Below are 25,243 nucleotides of genomic sequence, written 5' to 3'. Positions count from 1 at the left end.
TTTGTCTTCCCTTTGTTATCTGTTTTTTTTCTATTTTGTTTGTTTGTTCGTTATCTCATCATCCTTAACAACGTGTCTGGTGGTTTTCTACCACTCACCCCCCAAAATTAAAAAAAAAAGAAGATGAATAGTTCAATAATTAATAGATAATTAATTTTGGTTAAATTTTTATTTATCAATATTAGATTCTTAATAAATGAGGGGTTCCCAAGAAATTTCTGTCATTAGTAGATAATTAACTTTGGTTAAATTTTATTTATTGGTTAATGAGTGAATATTGTTTTGGTTACTTAATACTATAAGCTAGAGAAGCAAGTCTTAAAAATAGACCTTTATCGTTGGAGTTCGTATACGTTCATCAAAAGAATAAACTTATAAACATTCTAGAATAGTAGAATGAATGAATGTTCTATTAAGATAAGACTCTGAAAGTTATACATAAACAAATGATCCGAAGAAAAGATAGATCAACATTGACATGGGGAAAAGAGCATACGTTACTTAATTAGTTATTAATTGTAGTCTTGTGATCTATGTGACTTAGTGGGTTTGAAGGCAAAGGAAGATGCGAAAGATGGCATTTGGCTTTCCACTTGGCACTATCTCAATTTGCATGAAATCCACTAAATGGTCTTTTTTGTCTCTTTGATTTGAGTTTCACCATTAATTTATACGATTATATGAATACTATCCTATGGATACACTGATATTATAATAACTAGCTAGTAGCTATAGAGAATAAAGTGCTTTGCTGAATCCTCAAAAATTTAATGTAAACAATTTGCATGGTGAATGAATGAATAAGACAGAGTTAAATGAATCTGATACAAAAAAAAAAGTAAACCTAGTAGAAGAGCATGACGTTGGTGGTGTGAGAGAGAGCTAATGACACGTCTCATACAGTGCGTGAAACGGGACGGGATTATTCTGCCACCGACAGTTCATTCACCGGTTGAACAGGAGGTGGACCTTATGGGAAAAACTGAGTTACGAGCAAACCCGTCGTCGGAAATTCGTCTGAAATATTTTTTAAATATAAATCCATTTGAAATATTATTTTTAGAAAATAGTTGAGAATGTAAATGTTCATTGGAGAACATTAGAGTAAATTGTTGTAAATTTGTGAATGAGTGTGGTTTGATCTTTGGAAGACAAACAAACTTCATCTTTCAAAAGTTGAATATTCGTTTTGAGGTAAATATGACAATGAATCGTTGCGAAAGCTTTTTGTTAATGGGAGCAAATTTTGGTTGGAAGTATTTTATGAACTTTTTTAAAACATATGCTATTTTTGAGAATGGATCATGAAAATTGTGTCGACAAAAAAAAAAAAAATCATGAAAATTGTTCTTTCAAAAATATTTCGAAAAAAGAAAAAAAAACAACGTTCAAATAAAAAATAACTAAAAAAAAAAGAATCAATGAATGTATAAAAACAACGTGAATGGTACGCTCCATAAACTCATGTATATCGTACTTTACCATGTCGTTTGAGTGAGCTTTGATTTTGGATGTTGTACGCTTCAGTAGGCTGCTTCTTTATTTCAATTAATCTTCGTTCAGCTTTATGAATTCTGTTTTTCTTGTCCCAAATAATAATAATTTTAAAACATTGAAAATATATGTTTCTAGTTTATATCCATTATATGTCTGCAAAAGAAACGAAGTTGATGTTATTTTCAACAACAATGCTTAAAAATGGTTGCATAGATATTTAATAACGTGTTTGTTCAGAACCCTAATCATCTTAAACTGATCCAATATATACACAATCATTAGGTAATGTCATGCCCACCAATGATTTTACGTATAAATTATAACCAATCCAATGGTTTCACGTACAAGTTATAACCAATCCAACCAACGATGACTCGATGAGTTTCGAATATAATTTAGTTTTTAACGAATTTTATTTTAATGAAATATTTACATTCTTATTAAAAAAATCAACAATTTTATGAGATAAATGAGTTAAGGTAATCATTTCTCATGCACGTATGATTCAGTCTTTTGATGATGTTGAAATGTTATTACCATTCAAAATTTAACAACACTAAATAGAATATCTACATAACACTAATCAACTATGGATGCATTGGAGAGATTTAGAGAAAAAAGAGAGCAAAAGGGTTCTTGTACAAATAGCATAATCACCCTACAACCTATTCCGATATTATAATTCCAAACTAAATCATATACACTACCTTTTGTTAATTAAAATGAAAATGTATGATTTGTATAATAAGATAAAAATTGATAAATTAGCGTATTAGTGATCAACATAATAAATATACAGGTTTATAACCTAAAGTTTTTTGAAAATATTTTTAAATAAAAAATTCGATAATAAATCCAGAATCAAATATTAAATTATTTATTTTGAAAAAGAAAACTAAAATTATAGATATCCAATTCTTATAAAATGTAAAATTAGTAGTATTTATAAATTTTAAATTATATAATTTATCGATAGACGAAAATAACGAAACGAAGAAGAAGAAGAAATGACAGAGAAAAGGATGATGATACTATTATTAGCTTTTCAAATCATCTTTCCCATGGCTAAGGAGACTCAATAAAAGAATTATTATTTTTAAAATAAAAGTCGGTTTAAACTTTTCCCGCCAACCAAACGAATTTTCGCGCTGCAAAGCGAACGGCTATGAAAGAGAATAGAGGTCATCACAACAACAACAACAACACACATGTTTTATACGCCAAAAAAGCATTTCCTTCTTTTTTTTCTATATTACTTACTTGTCTAGAGCTCTTTTAACTTCATCGTTTCCAAGAGAAGAACGAAGGATCCGTTCGGTGATCTTATCCTCTCATATCATATACCACCAAGCTAAACAAAACCCTCTCTTATCACTTCCATTGATTCTACTGGTACAGTTCCTTTCTATGAATTTTACATTTTGTCTCTTTTTTTACTTTTTTTTTCTATCATTTTGTTTGCTTGCGATTCAAAAAAAAAGTCTTATCTTCCACCTAAATCGTTCATGTCGCTACTCGCCGAAATCAAATTACTTCCGGAGATCTCTCTCAAACCTCAGAAAATAAAGGATCTAATCGTCTTGTAGTCTCGAAGTTTTTTTAAAATTTTGTTGATCTCTTCACATTTCTGTTGAGGAGTTATTGAACTTTTTTTGCAGTGGAAAAATAGAAAGTTAGTGGCTTTTTTTCTCAAATTCCGGCGCAAAATCAAATGAAGGAAGAGTGAACAAAGAGTTGTTAAGACATGGAGAGACAAGGGAGAGAAGAAAGCAGCATTCAACAACCTCCATGGATGCCTCAGACACCAATGAAGGCAAGTTCTCCGATCTGCTCAAATATTGTTGAGGAACGAGCTCATCGGAACCAGGAGGAAGAAAGGTAGCAGCTTTTTGTCTTAAAGTTGAATTTTTTTAAGGAATCGTTTTGGATAATCGCTTATGGAAGTGATGCATGCAGGAGATTTGATGGGAACAAGGGCGTGGGTGGTGGTCTTGCTCACTTATCTTTTGGGGATTTGCTGGCTCTAGCTAACTCTGCAGCATTCTGTTTCTCCGGTAGGGATTTCTGATTCATTTCTTGGTCAAATTTTAACTCTATCTAAGTTGTTGGGCTGAGAAATGAGAAATATCTGATTTCTTAATGTAGGTAACACAGAGATGATGCAAAAAGATAATGAAGCAGTGGAGAGTCTGAGCTCTGTGAGTAACAATGTTGCTGAAGAAATCATCAATAATGTTGCTGAAGAGATCATCAAGACTCCTGAAAAACCAAAGAGGAAGAAGCATAGGCCAAAGGTTCTTAAAGATGCTAAACCCAAGAGGGCGCCAAAACCGCCAACTCCGAGGAAATCTGTTGTTGCTGATGCTCAAGAAAGCAAAACACCGAGGAGGAAATATGTGCGGAAGAAGGTACAAGTAGATAAGAATCAAGAATCTACTCCGCTTGATCCATCAGTAGCTGTAGAAACTTCAACTCGCGCCAAGAAGCTCTGTAGACGAGCCTTGGATTTTGAACCCGAAAAAGGAGAAAATCATTCCAACTGTAACACAAAACAAGCAGATGAGATGGAATCAGTTCTTGTAGAGAAGCTGTTAGCTTCTGGGAATCATGAGTCAAATGATTTCCTTCTTTCTGTGCCTACCACTCCCAAGAGAAAGCGTAGCCAAGGTAAAAGAAAGGGGAAGGAACCTAAGAACAATGGCACTGACCTAGAAGAAGTTGATATTTCGATGGCACAAGCTGCAAAGAGAAGACAAGTAAAAGAACCAACTTGCCGTGACCTGAATCTATCAGGGATTCAGTACAATGAGCTATGTGACTACCAGAAAATGCATTGGTTGTATTTCCCAAACTTACAACAGGAAGGGATGAGATCTGATGTCATTTGTAGCAAATCATTCACTGGCCAACAACTTATGGATGTTTCTGCCTTTGACTCTAACTGCTACAGTTTCACATCTCAACACAGTGCTAATGGAGTCCTAACCACTGAAAAAATACGTGAAGTTACCTTCCAAGGAAGGCAACCGTCTGAGTTCAATGTTCTCCCAGAGAAGATAGATACACCGATAAAGAAGAGAACTGGCCATGCTCGATTCCGGAATTTGTCTTCCATGAACAAACTTATGGAAGTTTCTGAGCAGTTACCCTCAGGATATCATTGCAAACCACATCAGAAGATTCTTGTTGATACACGGGTGACCGTAAGCAAAAATAAGCGAATCACTAAGCCTAAGAAATCACAAACCAACCAGAAAACTCTTCTTCCGAATCTTTGCCAGCTTTCAGCTTCATTTTCTGGTAATGAATACACTATATAACTACATTTCTTTGTTTTCTTGAATCCGTTAAATGCAGAATACGTGTAGATAATGATGATATTTGATTCCTGCAGGTCTTTCTCCAGATGAACTTTGGAAACAACGTTACTCTGTCGAAGCAATCAATGAGCAATTGCGTCTATTAGATATCAATAGGGAGAATTCTGATAATGCTCTCGTTCCTTACCCCATGAAAACCAAGGGAAACCAGATTGTACTCTTCCGCGGTGGTGCTGGAGCAATTGTGCCTGTAACTCCTGTTAAAAAACGTCGTCCACGACCTAAGGTTGACTTAGACGATGAGACAGACAGAGTGTGGAAACTGCTATTGGAGAATATTAATAGTGAGGGAATTGACGGATCAGATGAGCAGAAGGCAAAATGGTGGGAGGAAGAACGTAATGTGTTTCGTGGACGAGCAGACTCATTCATAGCAAGGATGCATCTTGTACAAGGTTATACACCACACTTGTCCTTATGCGCCTTTTTGTTCTAGCCACATGGTTTCAACTTTCAATTAGTATTTGATCTAACTTGTATGGCTCAGTTAATTTCTTGTTATGGTTTTCGGTTTTCTAACAGGGGATCGACGGTTTACGCCTTGGAAGGGATCCGTTGTTGATTCTGTTGTTGGAGTGTTTCTGACGCAAAACGTTTCAGACCATCTTTCAAGGTATAACCTCTTCCATAGTTCTATCTTTGAAATTAAATCCAAGGCAACGACAAGTCACAAAACTAACTTCTTTGTCTAATTTTATATTTTCCTTGTAGTTCTGCTTTCATGTCACTTGCTGCAGAGTTTCCGGTCCCTTCAGTACCCACCACTAACTTTGAAGCTGGAACAAGCTCGGCGCCTTCTATTCAAATAACGTACTTGGACTCCGAGGAATCGATGTCCAACCCATCCGATAACAATCAAAGTTCTGTTATTTTAAAAAACACACAGCCTGATGAGGAGAAGGATTATGTAAATAGCAATGAAACCTCCAGAAACAGTACTGAAACTTCCAGCTCAGCCCATGAATCAGTTGGCAAAACCACGGAAGTAAAGACGTATGTGGAATCAGATAGACAAGGCTTAAGTGTAGAGGTTGATAAGAAATATCAGGAATGTTTTGTCCTCAACCTGTTTCCATCTGAAGATTCTGTTTTGACATGTCAACATTCGATGGTTTCTGAAGCTCCACAAAATACAGAGAGAGCAAGATTAAGTTCAGAGGTCAACTTAGAAGAAGAGTATCGTACTTCATACATGAAGCTCCTCCACGGGGTACAAGTCTTACAAGAAGAGTCCAATCAGAAGAATCAGTATGACACTTCAAGGCAAGAGGTTGGGGTTTCAAGCAATCCTGGAAGCTTACAAGTATCACCAAATATATCTCCCAGTGATTGTAGCTCAGAAGTTAAGGATTTACAATCACTGAAAGGGCCCACAAAATCTTCTGATAGTAATGAACTATGTTGCTGCTATCGGCAAGATGGGGATGTTTTGAGTAGTCAGAAACCAGTGATGCCTGAAAGCTCGAGCAGTGTTTGTTCTACAAAACACAAAGAAAAGCTCGTAACAGAAACTTTGATTCCAGATATTAATGAAAGCACGAGTTGTCTTGATGTCCAAGAAGGTACAGAAAAACCACCAGGTCCTGACTCAAGGCAACATCTCGACTCATCGTGTAAAGAGGTTAGTCCAACAGATGGTGCTACTTCAAAGGCAAAAGGAAAAAAAAAATTAAAGGCAAAAAAAGAGGCATTTGATTGGGATAGTTTAAGAAGAGAAGCACAAGGTAGAGTAGGGATAAGAGAAAAATCAACAAGGACAATGGACACTGTGGACTGGGAGGCAATACGAACAGTGGATGTTAGTGAAGTTGCTGAAACTATCAAGAGTCGCGGCATGAACCATAAACTTGCAGAACGTATACAGGTACAATTTTATCTTTATATGTGGTAACATTGGTTGATAAATATTAGACCATAGAAGTATCGATCATGATCTGAACATGAAAAATAATGCAGGGCTTCCTTGATCGACTGGTCGATGACCATGGAAGTATCGATCTTGAATGGTTGAGAGATGTTCCACCCGATAAAGCAAAGTGAGTTTGAAAGACGGAGTATATCATTTTTTTCTTTATTAATCACAATATAGAAAAATTACTACTTAGGCTGTTTTTCTGATTCAATACTGCATTTTGTATTCTTATATATTATACAATCATGCAGAGAATATCTTCTGAGCTTTAATGGATTGGGCCTAAAAAGTGTGGAGTGTGTGCGGCTTCTAACACTGCACCATCTTGCCTTTCCGGTAAGCCAGTATCAATTTTTCGTTATTGTCCCTGTAAAAAATGAATTATATGATGTATGAACTTAAGTTATTGACAGGTTGATACAAATGTTGGGCGTATAGCCGTTAGACTTGGATGGGTGCCCCTTCAACCGCTCCCAGAGTCACTTCAGTTGCATCTTCTAGAAATGTAAGCACTCTACAAAAAGGTCGTACTTGGAAATTATAATTTGTTACTTACACAGCTGGGATTTGGTTTATCCAGGTATCCTATTCTTGAGTCTATTCAAAAGTATCTATGGCCACGTCTCTGCAAACTCGATCAAAAAACATTGTAAGAACTCTGATCATGTATACCACTAACTTATTTTTTTCATGCCTCATTCTCAAACATACTCGTTCATTAGTTTAATCCCCTATTATCTCACAGGTACGAGTTGCACTACCAGATGATTACTTTTGGAAAGGTATGCATCAAGGAAATACACATATACATATGTAAAAATCAGCTCACATGATGAGGTTTGTAATATAGTTTATTATTGTTTCAGGTGTTTTGCACAAAGAGCAAACCTAATTGCAATGCATGTCCGATGAGAGGAGAATGCAGACATTTTGCTAGTGCGTTTGCAAGGTACTAAAATATGTACTTTTATTCCTTTAGTACCATTATGACGAAATCCATCATTCAACAAATGTATTACTCCAGTAAATGAGAAGTGATCTGTATCTAAAACTAGCTCTGAATTGGTACAGAAACTTTTTCGTAACCTTCATTTGTTTTCCAGCGCAAGGCTTGCTTTACCTGGTACAGAGAAAGGTATGGGGACACCTGATAAAAAACCTTTGCCTCTGCACCTGCCAGAGCCACTGCAGAAAGATCAAGGGTCAGAAGTAGTAAAGCACGCAGAACAAGCAAAAAAGTTTACATGTTGTGAACCAATAATTGAAGAGCCAGCATCACCGGAGCCAGAAAGCGCCCAAGTTTCAATAGCTGACATAGAGGATGCGTTTTTTGAGGATCCGGAAGAAATTCCTACAATAAGGCTAAACATGGATGCGTTTACCAGTAATTTGAAGAAAATAATGGAGCATAACAAGGAACTGCACGAGGGAAACATGTCCAGCGCTTTAGTTGCACTTACTGCTGAAACTGCTTCTCTTCCAATGCCTAAGCTCAAGAATATCAGCCAGTTAAGGACAGAACACCAAGTGTAAGTTTCCGTTTTTCTCTGTTTTTCGTCGTTTTTAGGTAAATATGAAAAACAAACACATTTTTCAAAATATTGAAGCTTGAATAGAGTAGAATCATTATGTGATAGACGAAACTTTTACTGGTTCATTGGAAAGCAGAAAAACTTCCCAATACCTACAGGCTATGCCATAAAGAATTGCAATGCTAAGGTAACAACAATTTGGTACAGTTTGACTTTTTTATAACTTGATTCTGTTTTTCCCATATCTTGCAGTTATGAACTTCCAGATGACCATCCTCTTATAGCTCAGGTATATGAAATGACTGAATAAGGACACATGCAGTTTAGTGCTGTCAGTATTGTAAAATCTGACTAGTTGTTCGTGTTTGTTGTGACAGTTGGAGAAGAGGGAACCTGATGATCCATGTTTTTATCTGCTTGCTATTTGGACCCCAGGTGATTTAGTGAGATGCATATCTTTTAGTCATGAAATCAGATAGAGAAAGTTTCTTTAACCGCTATGATCTTCAACAGGTGAGACGGCTGATTCTGTTCAACCGGCTGTAAGTAAGTGTATATTCCAAGAAAATGGTAAGCTCTGTGATGAGGAGACTTGTTTCTCCTGCAACAGCATCAAGGAGGCAAGATCTCAGACTGTGAGAGGAACAATCTTGGTAAGTAATTGCGTCAAACTCCTTTGCTACTAGTAACGATTTACACCTATGTTTCTACAACATTATATGCTGTAAATTCTTGTAGATTCCATGTAGAACCGCAATGAGAGGTAGTTTCCCTCTCAATGGAACTTACTTCCAAGTGAATGAGGTCAGACTTGAACTCAAATATAATCTAGGAGACTTGTTCATTTAATTATTTGTATTGAAACTTCTGATAAATCCTATTCTTTAGGTTTTTGCTGATCATGCTTCCAGCCTAAATCCAATCGATGTCCCAAGAGATTGGATATGGTATTTGCCTAAAAGAACGGTCTACTTTGGAACTTCTATACCTTCAATATTCAAAGGTTATAAGATTGTCATTATTGGATTGTGATGGGATTGTTAATAAAAGGATGTTGTCCTAACCACTCGAGCTATTTGTTTTCCAGGCTTACCTACCGACACGATCCAGCAGTGTTTCTGGAGAGGTGCATATTATTATATTAGCTATATAGCAAGTTGTTCTTCTCCTGAAATGTATAACTTATCTTTTAAAATCTGTAGGGTACGTATGTGTACGTGGATTTGATCGAACCACAAGAGGACCAAAGCCTTTGATTGCAAGATTGCACTTCCCAGCGAGCAAACTGAAGGCACAACAAGCTAACCTCGCCTAATCTGAGTGGTTTTTAGCAAGCAAATAAATAATGCTTATGGTTAGAGAGAGACAGAGCAGTGTTCCAATCTAGTTAAATGTAAGAAAGTGATACGTAAAGTTAACGGTCCTTGTCCTAGAGTTGTATCAGTTTCGTAAGTTTCAATCTTAATTTGTGTCAAATACTTGTCACAAGAAACGGTCCTGTAGCTGAATCTGTCTGTTTTCTTTATTTTGTTCTCTCCCAACTTATGTAGAATTTGAAGCACATCTTGCCTCAATGTGCTCTTTAATTTAGGTAATCGTTTGGTTTACATCTGAGTTTAAGGTTAGCTTTTGGTTACCTGAATTAAATCTGGTTCGATGTGTATGGAGAGGATCTCAATTAACTTGGTTTAGTCGAACCGAATTCAATTGTTGTCGGTATTAAACTAATTTGAATGATGGGCCTATTAGACATAAAATTTGGGTCAGTTAATGGGCCTCGTTATGGTAACCAACTCCGATCTTTTAACATTTTTTTTGGTCGCGTCTCCTTAATTCTCTCCATAGACCGTTTGATAGAATCATCTAGTTCAGAAACCTGTTGAGTGCATATCGTCTTTTCCTGTTAGGTTCATTGACTAAAAAGACTAATATAGGAGGTACGATTTACAGAGGAAAAATAAACTTGTATATGAATTTCGGAAAATAATGTAGTTCTTTTCTTTGTTATAGGAGTTACAAAAAGAACTACAATATATATATATATATATAATTTAAACTACAATATATTGTTACAAATAAAGCAATTAGTGCATGCATGTTGATCTCTTACGTGTTATCAAAACTTCTCTTTTTTCTAATATTACTATTAATTTCATTGGGAGTATTACTATTACTATAAATATAAAAAATGGAAGGTGAGAAAAACTGTAAACATGATCAAAAATAAATTATTGAAATCTATTTCCTTTAAACAACATGGATACTATTTCATATATATATATATATATGAGAGAGTTACATAATTCAGTGAAAATGCCTTTGCTACAATATATGGCTATAATAAAAGAAAAATATTTGCAATTCATTGCTCTATTTTTTTTTGGTTTTGTAGAATATCAAAACAAAAATAGTATGTAAAAGTTTTGAAAAGCAAAAATCTCAAAATTAATTGGAGAATATATTGCCCAAATAGGGAAAAGCGTAAATAAAATCTGAAAACTTGTTGTCTCTCTAACTTTTCATCGTTCTGAAGCAACAAGAAGAATCTGATACGCCTCTTCACAATCACAGCTACCACCACCGAACAAACACTTTTGATACTCTTTATCACTTTGATTCAAAATCACTGGTAAAAAATTTGTTTATCTATTGGGATTTTTATTTTTTTTTACATTTTGGTAAATATCTTTAAAATGTAAATGTTTGTTGTGAGTGTTAAAAAGTCTTGTTCTTCTACTCACTCTTCTAGCTCACGGATTAATCGTTCATGTTCGCTACTGCTCTCACCCAATTTCAGTGACTTGCGGAGATATCTCTTTAAACCTCCTCCCAGAAAAATGTGGATCCAATACATTCTTACTCTTCACAAATGTATGACATTTCTCTGCAAAATTTGATTTTGATTTTTGCAGTGAAAAGGATAGAAATTTAAAGCGGAAGATAAAATGGTTTTTGATTAAGGAAGAAGAGTGAAGAAGAGATAAAAAATGGTGTCTCCGATGGATTCGATTTACCCATGTATGGTGGAGGAACGTTCTCCTCGGAAGCAAGTAGAAGAAAGGTGAGTGTTTTTGTTTCTAAAGTTGATAAATTTTTCAAAAGGTTCATTGTTGGGTAAATTGTTTAAGGAAGTGATGATTGATGCAGTGGATTCGACATGGGCAATCTTGATCACTTGTCTTTTGGTGATTTATTGGCTCTATCAACCTCTAGACCAAACTATTTCTCCGGTCACACCTCTTGGGCTAGTAATGCCTCAGAAACAACAAGAGCTTATGATTCCGGTCTGATGATCAGTGATGAAATTTCTCCGATTTACCCAAACACAGTGGAGGAACAAGCTCATTGGAATCAGTTAGAGCAAAGGTAAGTCCTTTTTGTCTTAAAGTTGAGAAATTTTAATGATTTCGTGTTGGGTAGTTTTTGCTTAAGGAAGTGATGCTTGCAGAAGTCTCGACATGAGTGGTCTTGAACAGTTGTCTTTTGGGGACTTTCTGGCTCTATCCAACAATGCACCCGTCTATTGCTCTGGTCAGACCATCCCTTGGGCTAGCAATGCCTTAGAAACCACAAGTGAGAGGGCATTTGGTTCCGGTCTAATACATAGATGAAATTTCTTTGTCAGATTTTAATTCTGTATAAGTTGGACTGAGAAGTCTGCTTTTCAAATGTAGGAAACTCAGAGATAATGCAACAACGTAATGAAGCAGTGAATTGCCTCAGCACAGTGAGTAACAATGTTACATCAGTTTCTTTCTCCGGCCAGACACATTTGGTCTCAGAGCCTACAACTACAAGTAAGAGGGCCTCTCATTCTGGTCTGATTATAGATGAATTTGCTTTGTGAAATTTCTATGTTGACTGAGAAATATCTAATTCTCAATGTAGGATATACAGAGATGATGAAAAAAGGTAATGAAGCAGTGGAGATTCTGAGCTCAGTGAGTAACAATGTTGCTGAAGAGATCATCAACAATGTTGCTGAAGAGATCATCAAGACTCCCGAAAAACCAAAGAGGAAGAAGCATAGGCCAAAGGTTGTTAAAGAAGCTAAACCCAAGCGGGCGCCTAAACTGCCAACTCCGAGGAAATCTGTTGTTGCTCATGGTCAAGAAAGCAAAACACCGAGGAGGAAATACGTGCGGAAGAAGGTGGAAGTCAATATGGATCAAGAATCTACTCCGGTTGAACCACCACCAGTTGTAGAAACTTTAACTCATGCTAAGAAGCTCTGTAGACGAGTCTTGGATTTTGAACTTGAAAATGGAGAAAACCAGTCCAACAGCGACACAAAACAAGAAGATGAGACAGAATCAGCTCCCAGAGAAAAGCTGTTAGGTTCCATTAATCAAGAATTAAAAGATTTCCTTCGTTCTTCGCCTAGCACGCCCAAGAGAAAGCGTAGCCAATGTAAAAGAAAGGGAACAGAACCAAACAAGAATGGCGGTAGTCAAGAAGGAGTTGATCGTTCGGTGGCACAAGCTGCAAAGAGAAGACAAGCAAAAGAACCAACTTTTGGTGACTTAAATCCACCAAGGTTTCAGTACGATGAGGTATGTGACTACCAGAATATGCATTGGTTGTATATCCGAAACTTGCAACAGGAAGGGATTAGATCCGAACCCATTTGCAGCACATCATTCGCTGGGCAAAAACATAAGGATGTTTCTGCCTTTGACTCTAACTGCTACAGTTTCACATCTCAGCCCATTGCTGATAGAGTCCTAACCATAGAAGAAAAACGGGAAGGTATCTTTCAAGGAAGGCAACAGTTTGAGTTCAATGTTCTCTCAGATAAGATAGATACACCAATGAAGACAAGAACTACAGGTCATGTAAGATTGCGGAATTTATCATCTATGGATAAAAATATGGAAGTTGCTGAGCAGTTACCCTCAGGATATCATAGCAATTCACAGCAGAACAATAATAATATTCTTGTTGATAAACGGGTGACCGTGAGCAAAAAGAAGCGAATCACTAAGTCTAAGAAATCACAAGCCAACCAGAAAACTCATCTTCCGAGTCACTGCCACTTTCCAGCTTCATTTTCTGGTAATGACACAATTATATTTTTGTTTTCTTGTATCTACTGAAAGCATACCATTTGTTGATAATGATGATGTTTAATTCCTGCAGGTCTTTCCCAGGATGAACTTTGGAAACAGCCTAACTTAGTCGAAGCAATAACTGAACAATTGCGTATATTAGATATCAACAGGGAGAGTTGTGAAACTGCTATCGTTCCTTACTCATCGAAAAACCAAGGAAACCAGCTTGTACTTTTCCGAGGTGGCGGTGGAGCAATTGTGCCTGTAACTCCTGTTAAAAGACGGCGGCCACGACCAAAGGTTGACCTAGACGATGAGACAGAAAAAGTGTGGAAACTGCTACTTGAGAATATTAATAGCGAGGGTATTGATGGGTCAGATGAGCAGAAGGCGAAATGGTGGGAGGAAGAACGTAATGTGTTTCGAGGACGAGCAGACTCATTTATAGCACGGATGCATCTTGTACAAGGTATACACCACACTTGTCCTCTGCCGGTTTATGTTCTAACCACATGGTTTCAAATTTTAAATAGTATGTGATCTAATTTATATGCGTCACTTATAACTTCTTGTTATGGTCTTCGCTTTTCGAACAGGGGATCGACGTTTTACACCTTGGAAGGGATCCGTTGTTGATTCTGTTGTTGGAGTGTTTCTCACGCAGAACGTTTCAGACCATCTTTCAAGGTATAATCTCTTGCATAATTCTATCTTGAAACTAAATCCTAGATAGTTACAAGTCACAAAACTAACTTCGTCATCTGAACTTTATCTTCCTTGTAGTTCTGCTTTCATGTCACTTGCTGCAGAGTTTCCCGTCCCTGCAGCAACCAGCACTAACTTTGACTTTGGAACAAGATCGATGCCTTCTATTCAAATAACTTACTTGGACTCAGAGGAATCGATGTCAAGCCCACCTGATCACAATCAGAGTTCTGTTACCTTAAAAAACATAGACCCTGATGAGGAGAATGGTTATGTACATAGCAATGAGACCTCCAGAAGCAGTAGTGAGTTTGCCAGCTCATCCCATGAATCAGATGGCAAAACCACATATTCCAAGATGTACGTGGAGTCAGATCGAAAAGGCTTAAGTGTAGAGGTTGCTAAGATAGATCAGGAGTGCCTTACCCTAAATCTGTTTCCATCAGAAGATTCTGCACTCACATGTCAACGTTCAATGGTTTCTGATGCTCCCCAAAATACAGAGAAAGCAGGATCAAGCGAGATCAACTTAGAAGGAGAGTATCGTACTTCCTATCTGAAGCTCTTACTGGGCGTACAAGTCTCACTAGAAGAGTCCAATCAAAAGAGTCAGTATGAAAATTCAAGGCAAGAAGTTGGGGTTTCAAGCAATCCTAGTAGCCTTCAAGTATCACCAAATATGTCTCCCGGTGATTGTTTCTCAGAAGTTACTGACTTCCAATCATTGAAAAGGCCCACAAAATCTTCCGATGATAGTTATGAACCATCTTGTAGCTATCAGCAAGATGGGGATGTTTTGAGTAGTCGAAAACCTGTGATGCCTGAAAGCTGTTCGAAAAAACACAAAGGTAGCTTCCAGATTCCAGATCTTAATGAAAGCACAAGTTGTCTTGATGTCATCGAAGACACAGAAAAACCACCAGATCCTTACTCAAGGCCGCTACGAGACTCATCGTGCAAAGAGCTCAATCCTATAGATGATGTTACCTTAAATGCAAATGGAAAAAAGGTTCAAAAGCAGAAAAAAGAGGCATTTGATTGGGATAGTTTAAGAAGAGAAGCAGAAGGTAGAGAGGGAAAAAGAAAAAAATCAACAAGGACTATGGACTCAGTGGACTGGGAGGCGATAAGAACAGCGGATGTTAGTGAAGTTGCCGAAACAATCAAGAAACGAGGGATGAACCATATGCTTGCGGAACGTATACAGGTCCAATTTTATCTCTACTTGTGGCCAAATTTCTTGATAACCTTCTTTTTAAGTAGTTGACCATGAACATGAAAGTAATGCAGGGCTTCCTTGATCGACTGGTCAACAAACACGGTAGTATCGATCTTGAATGGTTGAGAGACATTCCACCCGATAAAGCAAAGTGAGTTTGAAAGAAAAGTATTTGATTTCCTTCTTTATTCACTGCGTTATAGAAAAGTTACTATTTAGGCAGTTAAGCGTCAATAAATTAATACTGCATTGTGTATTTCTCATATACTATACAATCATGCAGGGAATATCTTCTGAGTTTTAGAGGATTGGGCCTAAAAAGTGTGGAGTGTGTGCGGCTCCTAACACTGCACCATCTTGCGTTTCCAGTAAGCCAGATCATTCTTTCAGGATCATTCTTTTTTGCTGAGTGATGTGAAGTATATGATGTATGAACCTAAAGTAAAACTCACTGACAGGTTGATACGAATGTTGCACGCATAGCTGTTAGACTAGGGTGGGTACCCCTTCAGCCACTCCCAGAGTCACTTCAGTTGCATCTTCTAGAAATGTAAGCACTCTACAAATGGCCCTACTTGGAAATTGTATTTTTTTTACTTATACTTTTGGGGTTTGTATATACAGGTATCCTATTCTTGAATCTATTCAAAAGTATCTTTGGCCACGTCTCTGCAAACTCGACCAAAAAACATTGTAAGACCTCATCCAGTTTAGCACTATCTTACAAACTTTTTCGTACCTAATTCTAGCAGACCCATTCATTAGACTAATGCTGTATTATCTGACACAGGTACGAGTTGCACTACCAGATGATTACCTTCGGAAAGGTATAAAACATCATACACATATCTATGTAACATGATGAGGTTTTATTAATCTACCTGATAATCATTTCAGGTGTTTTGCACAAAGAGCAAACCTAATTGTAATGCATGTCCAATGAGAGGAGAATGCAGACATTTTGCCAGTGCGTTTGCAAGGTACTACAATATGTTCTTTTAAATCTTTAGTAACATTATGACGAAATCCATCATTCAACTAATGTCTTACTCCAGTAAATGAGAAGTGATCCGTATCTAAAACTAGCTCTGAATTGGTACAGAAACTTTTTCGTAACCTTCATTTGTTTTCCAGCGCAAGGCTTGCTTTACCTGGTACAGAGAAAGGTATGGGGACACCTGATAAAAACCCTTTGCCTCTGCACCTACCAGAACCATTGCATAGAGAGCAAGGGTCAGAAGTAGTAAAGCACTCAGAACCGGTAAAGAAGGTCAAATTTTGTGAACCAATAATCGAAGAGCCAGCATCACCAGAGCCAGAAAGCGCACAAGTATCAATAGCTGACATAGAAGATGCATTTTTTGAGGATCCGGAAGAAATTCCTACAATCAGGCTAAACACGGATGCATTAACCAGTAACTTGAAGAAAATAATGGAACACAATAAAGAATTACAAGTTGGAAACATATCCACCGCTTTGGTTGCACTTACTGCTGAAGCTGCTTCCCTTCCAATGCCGAAGCTCAAGAACATCAGCCGGTTAAGGACGGAACATCAAGTGTACGTATCCATATTTCTCTGTTGTTCATCGTGTCTTAGGTTTAAATGAAATGAGAAATACATTCGGATACACAGTAAAACTTTGATTCAGTAAATTATTAAGTGGCAGACCAAGCTTTTGGAAGCAGACAAACTTCAGCTTAACTTGTTTATAACTTGGTTCTGTTTTCGTTTCCTGTATCTTGCAGTTATGAAATTCCAGACTCACATCCTCTTCTAGTTGAGGTATGTCAAGTAACTAGACACGGACACATGCTATAGTCTGTTAATATCTAGAATCTGACGAGTTTGTTTGTCTTGGTGACAGTTGGAGAAGAGGGAACCTGATGATCCATGTTCTTATTTGCTAGCTATTTGGACGCCAGGTGATCTAGCAATTACTTAGTGATCTGCAAATCTTTTAATCATGAAATGAGATCGATAAAAAGGTTTCTGAATCGCTATGCTTTTAAACAGGTGAGACGGCGGATTCCATTCAACCAGCTGTAAGTAAGTGTATATCCCAAGCAAATGGTAAGCTTTGTGATGAGGAGACTTGTTTCTCATGCAATAACATCAAGGAGGCAAGATCTCAGACAGTGAGAGGGACAATCTTGGTAAGTCATGCGTGAAACTCCTTTGCCACTAACTAGTAACTACTCTATGTTTCTACAAAATAATATGTTATAAATATATGTAGATACCATGTAGAACCGCAATGAGGGGTAGCTTCCCTCTCAATGGAACCTACTTCCAAGTCAATGAGGTCAGACTTAGCTCAAATATATCTAACTCTTTCATTTAATTATTTGCATTGGAACTTCTGATGAATTCCATTAGTGCAGGTGTTTGCGGATCATGCATCCAGCCTAAACCCAATCGATGTTCCAAGGGAATGGTTATGGGACTTACCTCGACGAACAGTCTACTTTGGAACTTCTATACCTACGATATTCAAAGGTAATAAGATTAACATTATTAGAATATGATGCTATTGTTCATATAAAAGAAAATTGTTCTAACCACGTAGCTATTTTGTCAGGTTTACCTACAGAAACAATTCAACAATGCTTTTGGAGAGGTAGTGTCACAACATTTTTGTTTAAGCTATGGCAATTTCTGGTTTTCTGAAACATAACTCTTTATGAAAAAAACTCTGTAGGGTATGTATGTGTGCGTGGATTTGAACGCAAGACAAGAGGACCAAAACCTTTGATTGCCAGATTGCACTTCCCGGTAAGCAAAATGAAGTCACGGGCTAACCCGCCTAATCAGAGTGCTGTGTAGGCAAAGCACATAAATATGACTTATGGGTTAGAAATAGCAAACTGTACAAAACTAGCTGATGCAACGGAACCGCCAACATCATCTCATGAGCCAGCCATCACATATTTGATAATGACTAGAATAGATTGGTGTTATCATTGTTTGCAATCTTCATTGATTTTAGTTGAATTAATAAAACAAGAGATAGTATTCTTTGTTCCTTGTTCCAGTGTCCTTTGAGGGTATCAACGAAATAGAAGAAGTCAATACGTTTTGGTTTCCTCCTCAGATTAACAAATCCCATTTTGTGTTGACTTCTTTCGAACTAAACATCATGACCACTGCAACACTAGCCAATGTAAAAAGTGATACATAGAGCTAACAGTCCTAGTTGTAACACATTTTATTTCGTTTTTGACTCTTCGTTTGTGTCATAAACGAGTCACAACACAAGAAACACATGTACTAGTATTATTTGGTTTCTGTTACGTTTTGCATTGTTATTTGATTATTTCCTTGTTGACGGTTTAGCTTTTGGTTACCCAATTCAAGATTTGGTTCGATATATGATCTCGGTTAGTTTGGTTTTAATCAGATGGTCTAACCAGACCGAATTATTAGTCACGCACTTCCTTAAACACTTTTGACTAATCTAGATGATGGGCCTCTTATTGGGCCTTTAAATAGGCCTAATATTATTGGTGCTAGTTCCGATCTTTAACTTTATTTTTTCTTTTTGGTCTCGTCTCCTTAAAATCCCCAATTCGCAGCCCTAATTGATCGGAGATTGTCCAAACTCTCTGCCATTTTTGCCGAATCCGAAGCATTCCTTCTATCTTCTCCGTCTTCTTCGCAGATTCACGTTATGCATCTCAGTCGTAGATTGTAACTTAGGGTTACTGATTGCTGTAATGCTTTGGTTCCCTCTAACGAGGATTTGTTGTCACTGCAATCGATTTTGGCGATTAGGTTAATTTTAAGGCATTTTTGTTTTGTATAGTTCTTTAAAATGGAGAATTCGCGTAGACCGTTTGATAGATCCAGAGATCCAGGTCCGATGAAGAAACCCAGGCTCAGCGAGGAACCAATCCGACCTGTAAATTCCAACTTGCGGCAGTTTTCATCGCAGAGAACGCTTGGTACGGCGGCGGCGGTGACAGTACCACCGGCGGCGTCGAGATTTCGAGTTAGTGGCAGAGAAACGGAGAGTAATATTGTCAGTGATCCGAGCCGAGAGGCTTACCAGCCACAGCCGGTTCATCCACATTACGAGCTTGTGAACCAGTACAAGTCGGCACTGGCCGAGCTCACTTTCAACTCGAAGCCAATAATAACAAACCTTACGATAATTGCTGGAGAGAATGTCCACGCTGCTAAAGCTGTCGTAGCCACCATTTGCAACAACATCCTCGAGGTGAACACCCAGTTTTCATGCCCACTGTTATAGTTGTCGTTATACTCCTTGCTCCATTCTCGAATTTCTTGTTTGAGTAATTTGTACAATATATGGAAAATAAGGTGAAGGTGGTGGTTGAGATTTGTGATATCTGTATTCGAGGTTCAATGAGAAATTCGAGTTTTTGAAGCAACACCTTAGTATCTGAAATCTGGGATTTATGTGTTTTAAATTTCTCATCAAGTCGCAAATCATTTCTTTTGAAAGGAAGTTCATAGTCTATATCCTCTTGTTTATCCCATTCTGGAAAATTGTCACTTGAAACAGGCATCTGTTTCCCTACACTATGTTGTTAACTATATCAAAAATAGATGCTGCCTGTGCAACCATTTTGTTCTTGTTCATTTATCAGGAATGCATATTTCCAGCTCCTCATGTGATTGTACTGAGGTTAGGTTATAGGAGTGTTGGTCTCTTTGTCAGCGTTGGACTTGTTTGTATCTCAGTTTACCTTTTGGCAAGAGCTCTTATTAGCTCTGTTTTTAGTGAAGTTGGATTTTCTGTTGGTGGCTTCCTGCTTACCACATGCTCTCCAGAAAGCTAAAACAGCTTTTGCTCAACATTGGTTAGCAAGGAAGCATTCAGTTGAAGGAGCCTAATCAATCAAGTCGATGGGGAAACAAGAGTTGCTATTTTACTGTTTCTCATCTCAGCTTGCCACACTGCCTTTTATGGGATTGTAGATGTCATAAACATCATCTAATGATTATATGTGACTATTAATAGATGCCTAGTTGTCAGGATATATGTTAATATTAGCTTGAATGTCATCATGGTTTGTGCTTTTGATTCTAGGTTAACATCAAGTTATTGAAATTTATTTGTTACCTTTAGAGACCCCTCAAGTGTGGAAATAGTCAATGTTACTCGCTATGAGATCGAATTGGCCTTTTTCGTCTGGGTATCTGATTTGAAGAATATCATGCAGGTACCAAGTGATCAGAAGCTGCCAACACTGTACCTGTTAGACAGCATTGTGAAGAACATTGGAAGGGATTACATTAAGTACTTTGGTGCCAAGCTGCCTGAGGTTTGGTGCCCTGTTGATACTCGTGGTCATAGAATGTCTTTTTCCTAGTAACTTTATCTCTGACCTCTCTCTTTTTACTTCTATGAAGGTATTTGTTAAGGCTTACAGGCAAGTTGACCCTCCTATGCATTCTAACATGCGGCATCTCTTTGGAACCTGGAAAGGAGTCTTTCATCCGCAAACACTGCAACTTATTGAGAAAGAACTTGGCTTTAATGCTAAAAGTGATGCTTCAGCAGCTATTGTATCCACAGCCAGAGCTGATCCACAATCTCAGCGCCCGCCACATAGCATCCATGTGAATCCCAAATATCTGGAAAGGCAGCGCCTTCAACAGTCTGGACGGGTAAGCAAAGACCAAATTTAACTTGCTACCACTGAAATTTTAGTGATGATACACCCTAACCTTCAGGACTGCTAGAGATCTCTCTGTTCTAAGTGTGTTCATAAATGTAGGGTACATGTTTATTGGTTGTAAGATAGCAGTATAACTCTTTATGGACGCAATTAAATCTTTGAAAGGGTCCTTAGGTCACTTGATATAAGTAGAGGCTACATACTGACTTAAATAAAAGTGCCCTGAGTATTTTTTTGGTTTTCTTTGCAGACAAAAGGAATGGTTACTGATGTCCCTGAGATCGCACCCAATTTGACTAGGGATTCAGATAGACTGGAGAGAGTTTCAAGCATAGCATCTGGAGTCTCGTGGGTAGGTTCAGCTAAAGTAAATGTAAGATGATTTTTCCTTGGTATGGTTACAGTTTTTTTACTCAAGTGTGGTCTACTGATTGTGTGTCGAAACTTCAGACCATTCGGCGACCTCAAAGAGATTCACTTAGCGAACCCCTCTACGAGAAAGATATCGAGTCAATAGCAGGGGAATATGATTATGCTTCTGATCTACCTCATAACTCTAGACCGGTGATTAAGAAAGTTGGTTCAAGGGTTACTGATGAGGGATGTGAGAAACAATGGTACGGAGCTATGACCAGGGGTCCTGATCTGATTTCTGACCAAAGGGATGGGTTACTAACCAAAAGCAGAACTTCCAACTATGGTACAGCGAGACTAGAAAATTTGGAATCAAGTGGTCCAAGTAGAAATATAGGTGTACCTTATGATAGTTGGAAAAACTCTGAGGAAGAAGAGTTTATGTGGGACATGCACTCAAGGTTAACAGAAACTGATGTAGCCACTATCAACCCAAAGAATGAGCTTCATGCACCAGATGAATCAGAGAGACTGGTAAGTGTGAAAGATAATTTCAGTTTCTTTTTTATTGTAATGCAGCTGATTTAATTTGTTGGCATTTAACCTTCTCCCATCTTGTAGGAGTCAGAAAACCACCTTTTAAAACGACCAAGGTTTTCAGCTCTGGACCCTAGGTTTGACTCAGTGAATTCAACAAATTCATATTCCAGCGAACAAAAAGATTCAAGTATTTTTGGCCACTGGACGACGTCTCCAAGATCTTTGCATGATTCAGAAGTTTTTTCTTCTATTAATGCAAACCCTACTGCAGCTAGAAAGGGAACTCAGCCTCAACCTAGGGTTGTTGGCTCTGGAATTTTGCCAAGCTTAGGATCTGGGTCAGATAGACAGTTGCCTTTACATGATTCAACTTCTAAACAGAATTTGGCCAAGCAAGATTTTAGAAGAGCTCACTCCCTTCCTCAACGTGATCCTAGGGCTTCCCGCTTTCCAGCAAAATCTCAAAATGTCCCCAGGGATGACTCTGTACGGCTCCCATCTTCAAGTACTCAGTTTAAAAACACAAATATGCGTGAATTACCTGATGCATCTCAAGTGGAAATCTTTGACTCTAAGTCAGCAACTGACAATGCGCCCGACCTTACTATTGCCTCAGAAGCTACAGGACAACCCAACATGAGTGATTTGCTGGAAGCTGTCATGAAGAGTGGAATCCTTTCTAATAATTCAACATGTAGTGCGATCAAAGAGAGTTCTCAGGATGAGGTTAACCCAGGGATAATAGCCCTGCCGGCAGCCTCTAATTCTAAGACTTTGCCACCAGCATTGCCAATTTCAGTGGCTGGTGACAATTTATTAGCTTGTTTAAAAGTTGAACAATCCTCTGCACCACTTGTCTCATGTGCAGCGTCTCTTGCTAGCGGAACATCGGTACAAACGTCAAAAGTGAATAGTAAGGCCTCAGATCCTCTTTCATGCCTCTTGAGCTCCTTAGTTCTAAAGGGTCTGATATCTGCTTCAAAGACAGAGCTTCCATCGGCCACTTCCATAACGAAGGACCATAGTCCTGATCATTCCACCAATAGCTCTATATCTGTATCTGTGGTTCCATCAGATGGTCAGCCATCCGTTTTGGTTAAAAAAGGGCCATCCACTGCCCCAAAGGTAAAAGGGTTAGATGCACCATCTGAAACATCAAAAACTGATCCCCAAGACCTCATAGGATTGAAGTTCAGGGCAGACAAAATCCGTGAAGTTCACCCATCGGTCATTAGTAGTCTCTTTGATGATCTTCCACATCTCTGCACCTCCTGCGGCGTTCGACTTAAACAAAAGGATGAACTTGATAGACACCTGGAACTGCATGAAAAGAAGAAGCTCGAGCTCAGTGGCGCAAAGAGTAAATGTAGGGTTTGGTTTCCTAAAGTCGATGACTGGATAGCAGCAAAATCTGGAGAGTTAGAACCTGAATATGATGAAGCTCTTAATGAACCTGAGAGTGCTATTGAGGATGGTCCAGCCGTACCTGCTGATGAGACCCAATGCGCATGTATATTATGTGGAGAATTATTTGAGGATTATTACAGTCAAGAAATGGATCAATGGATATTCAAGGGATCTTCTTACTTGACGAATCCTCCAGCCAACAGTGAGGCTAATGGTCCTATCGTTCATGCGCGTTGTTTGACCACTAGTTCATTGCAGAGCTTGGAAGTTGGAAATTCAATCAAGCAGGTAACTTGTAGCTCGACTAAATCTGCGTCCTAGCGCTCTCTGTTCTCAAACTTTCGTAATCTAAACCTACATGAATTCATCTTTACGTTTCATGTTTGGTTCCACTCTGCCAGGAAACTGTTGAGTAGCCTGCATATGAAGACGTATGCTGGAGTAAGCAGTGGCATGACAGAGGAAACAGGTTTGTGATTCCTCTGAGTTCCTCACGATGCTAGTTTTGTAGAAAAGTGTCAAGGTTTTGAGTTAAGGAAAAAAAGATGTGCAGTATTTTTATTTTAATATTTTCTTATTTGTCTCTCTCCACTTTCATCGTATACAAATACAAAAAAGAGCAAAGAGGCCTTTACAAAATATTGCACTTTCACATTCCCATATTCTATGCCTTTCTTTCGTGTGTCACAAAAGAATATGCAGGTTTCTTATGAAACACACAGATTTTTCAGGGTAACGTATCATGAACATCCAAAGCAAAAACCCATGACCATATATGTACTTCCCTTGGCAATTACTATTTCTGTTTGAAAGATTAATATTGTCATATCAGTCTCATTTTGAGTGTAGTTGTGGTAATCATGTGAATCCTCATAGAATTGAAGTTACCTTTTTTTATTATCGTAAGCCCTTTACTTGCTTGCAGATTGGGGAAAAGAGCAAATTAACATTTATTGGAGAGAGAAATGGAAAAGTTGTGAGAGTTAATTAGAGTTTGTAATGTAGTGTAGGTGGGAAGAAGAGAGCTAAGAAAAAAAGCAGAGGAAGCTCTCTCTCTGTTTCTTCGCTGTTCCGTCCTTTTAGGAAAACTCAATTTTCACGTGAATGAGAGTTATCAAAATTAATGGTGGAATCGGACAGGCTTCTTCCTTTTTCTTATTATTTTTCTCTGTTCAATTTTGTTGAGGATAAAGCCAAGGGTTTGATTGTTTGGTATATATGCAAACGTTTGAGAACGGCTTTGTTTGTTACCAACGGAAATGGACCAAATGGTCAACATATGTGAGTAGGTAGCTATGAAACCCTCTTTTCTCGAATGTAATACTCTTCAAGGGTGTTCATTTACAAATCTAAAAGTTTGCTCATTTACATTTCATTTATCTAATCAAAATTTGTTTAAGTCATTTACCTAACTAATTAATGTTAAAGTAAGGCATATAAACCCACCATTATCACGATCGACCAAACTTCTCCGACCATGAAAAGTTTCAATGAACGGGGTGAGTCTTCCAAACATGTGCTTAACTCAGTCATGAATCACATCAACCCTGTTTTTGATAAAACTATAAATTAAGTATATATTGTTGTAGGTAAGATGATTGACTTAGCAAGCTTTAATGAGCTTATCCAATTGTATGTTTTTCTAAAAAAACAAAAATAAAGAATAGACTCGGATCTGTTTTCATGCGTCTTTGATGACTCATGATGCCATTTCTCAAAATTGTATAAGTGTAACACTTAGAAAAGACTCAATCCAAGTGACGACGATTGAGTCTTTTCCTCTCTCGTGTTCTATTTTGCACGACTGCATAAATTAATCAATACAACTTTCGAAGATATCTCATTGGAATACTATTTTGTATTTTCCTAAGTTTTGTATTTTCCTAAGTTAACGAATATAAAATACCAAATACACACATCTTATTGCAACAACCTATGCTGTTTCTGTATATATATATAAAAAATCAGGTCAAACTATTATTTAATTTGCTTTGTTTG

At 37.7% G+C, this 25,243-nt stretch overlaps 3 protein-coding genes across 9 annotated transcripts; all 3 read left to right on the top strand.

The window, feature by feature from the left end:
• Positions 1-2,720: 2,720 nt before the first annotated feature.
• On the top strand, positions 2,721-9,928 carry LOC17888608 (protein ROS1). Of its 2 annotated transcripts, none has more exons than XM_006295503.2 (21): positions 2,721-2,889; positions 3,167-3,375; positions 3,454-3,551; positions 3,643-4,797; positions 4,892-5,272; positions 5,400-5,490; positions 5,589-6,741; positions 6,834-6,913; positions 7,041-7,125; positions 7,203-7,294; positions 7,370-7,438; positions 7,535-7,571; positions 7,656-7,738; positions 7,893-8,318; positions 8,574-8,610; positions 8,699-8,756; positions 8,835-8,974; positions 9,060-9,125; positions 9,210-9,324; positions 9,409-9,447; positions 9,524-9,928. In XM_006295503.2, the coding sequence occupies exons 2-21, from the start codon at positions 3,242-3,244 to the stop codon at positions 9,634-9,636; spliced, it is 4,452 nt and encodes a 1,483-aa protein (XP_006295565.1). In that variant the 5' UTR covers positions 2,721-2,889; positions 3,167-3,241; the 3' UTR covers positions 9,637-9,928. The 2 variants fall into 2 exon arrangements, with proteins under 2 accessions (XP_006295565.1, XP_023641047.1); XM_023785279.1 differs by having other exon boundaries at positions 3,156-3,375.
• Positions 9,929-10,861: 933 nt separating this feature from the next.
• LOC17888952 (protein ROS1) lies at positions 10,862-18,415 on the top strand. Of its 2 annotated transcripts, XM_023784232.1 has the most exons (23): positions 10,862-10,950; positions 11,234-11,382; positions 11,469-11,687; positions 11,770-11,894; positions 11,996-12,118; positions 12,210-13,376; positions 13,461-13,841; positions 13,969-14,059; positions 14,156-15,284; positions 15,368-15,447; positions 15,580-15,664; positions 15,755-15,846; positions 15,921-15,989; positions 16,087-16,123; positions 16,194-16,276; positions 16,431-16,856; positions 17,045-17,081; positions 17,164-17,221; positions 17,313-17,452; positions 17,536-17,601; positions 17,681-17,795; positions 17,878-17,916; positions 17,998-18,415. In XM_023784232.1, the coding sequence occupies exons 2-23, from the start codon at positions 11,309-11,311 to the stop codon at positions 18,120-18,122; spliced, it is 4,761 nt and encodes a 1,586-aa protein (XP_023640000.1). In that variant the 5' UTR covers positions 10,862-10,950; positions 11,234-11,308; the 3' UTR covers positions 18,123-18,415. The 2 variants fall into 2 exon arrangements, with proteins under 2 accessions (XP_023640000.1, XP_023639999.1); XM_023784231.1 differs by lacking the exon at positions 10,862-10,950 and having other exon boundaries at positions 11,118-11,382.
• A 434-nt stretch (positions 18,416-18,849) lies between these two features.
• LOC17887837 (pre-mRNA cleavage complex 2 protein Pcf11) lies at positions 18,850-24,620 on the top strand. Of its 5 annotated transcripts, none has more exons than XR_002834229.1 (8): positions 18,851-19,515; positions 20,486-20,587; positions 20,676-20,933; positions 21,195-21,317; positions 21,395-21,832; positions 21,920-23,533; positions 23,647-23,714; positions 24,256-24,620. XR_002834229.1 is itself a non-coding variant. In XM_023783935.1 (7 exons), the coding sequence occupies exons 1-7, from the start codon at positions 19,111-19,113 to the stop codon at positions 23,659-23,661; spliced, it is 2,934 nt and encodes a 977-aa protein (XP_023639703.1). In that variant the 5' UTR covers positions 18,850-19,110; the 3' UTR covers positions 23,662-23,903. The 5 variants fall into 5 exon arrangements, 2 of the variants coding, with proteins under 2 accessions (XP_023639703.1, XP_023639702.1); XR_002834228.1 differs by having other exon boundaries at positions 24,251-24,620; XR_002834227.1 differs by lacking the exon at positions 24,256-24,620 and adding an exon at positions 24,171-24,255.
• The last annotated feature ends 623 nt before the right edge of the window (positions 24,621-25,243 follow it).

This window comes from Capsella rubella, unplaced genomic scaffold (genome assembly GCF_000375325.1).
Source record: "Capsella rubella cultivar Monte Gargano unplaced genomic scaffold, Caprub1_0 scaffold_4, whole genome shotgun sequence".
Classification (NCBI taxonomy): domain Eukaryota; kingdom Viridiplantae; phylum Streptophyta; class Magnoliopsida; order Brassicales; family Brassicaceae; genus Capsella; species Capsella rubella.
Note: the sequence above shows the minus strand (reverse complement) of the source record. Positions and strands in the feature narration are given on the sequence as shown.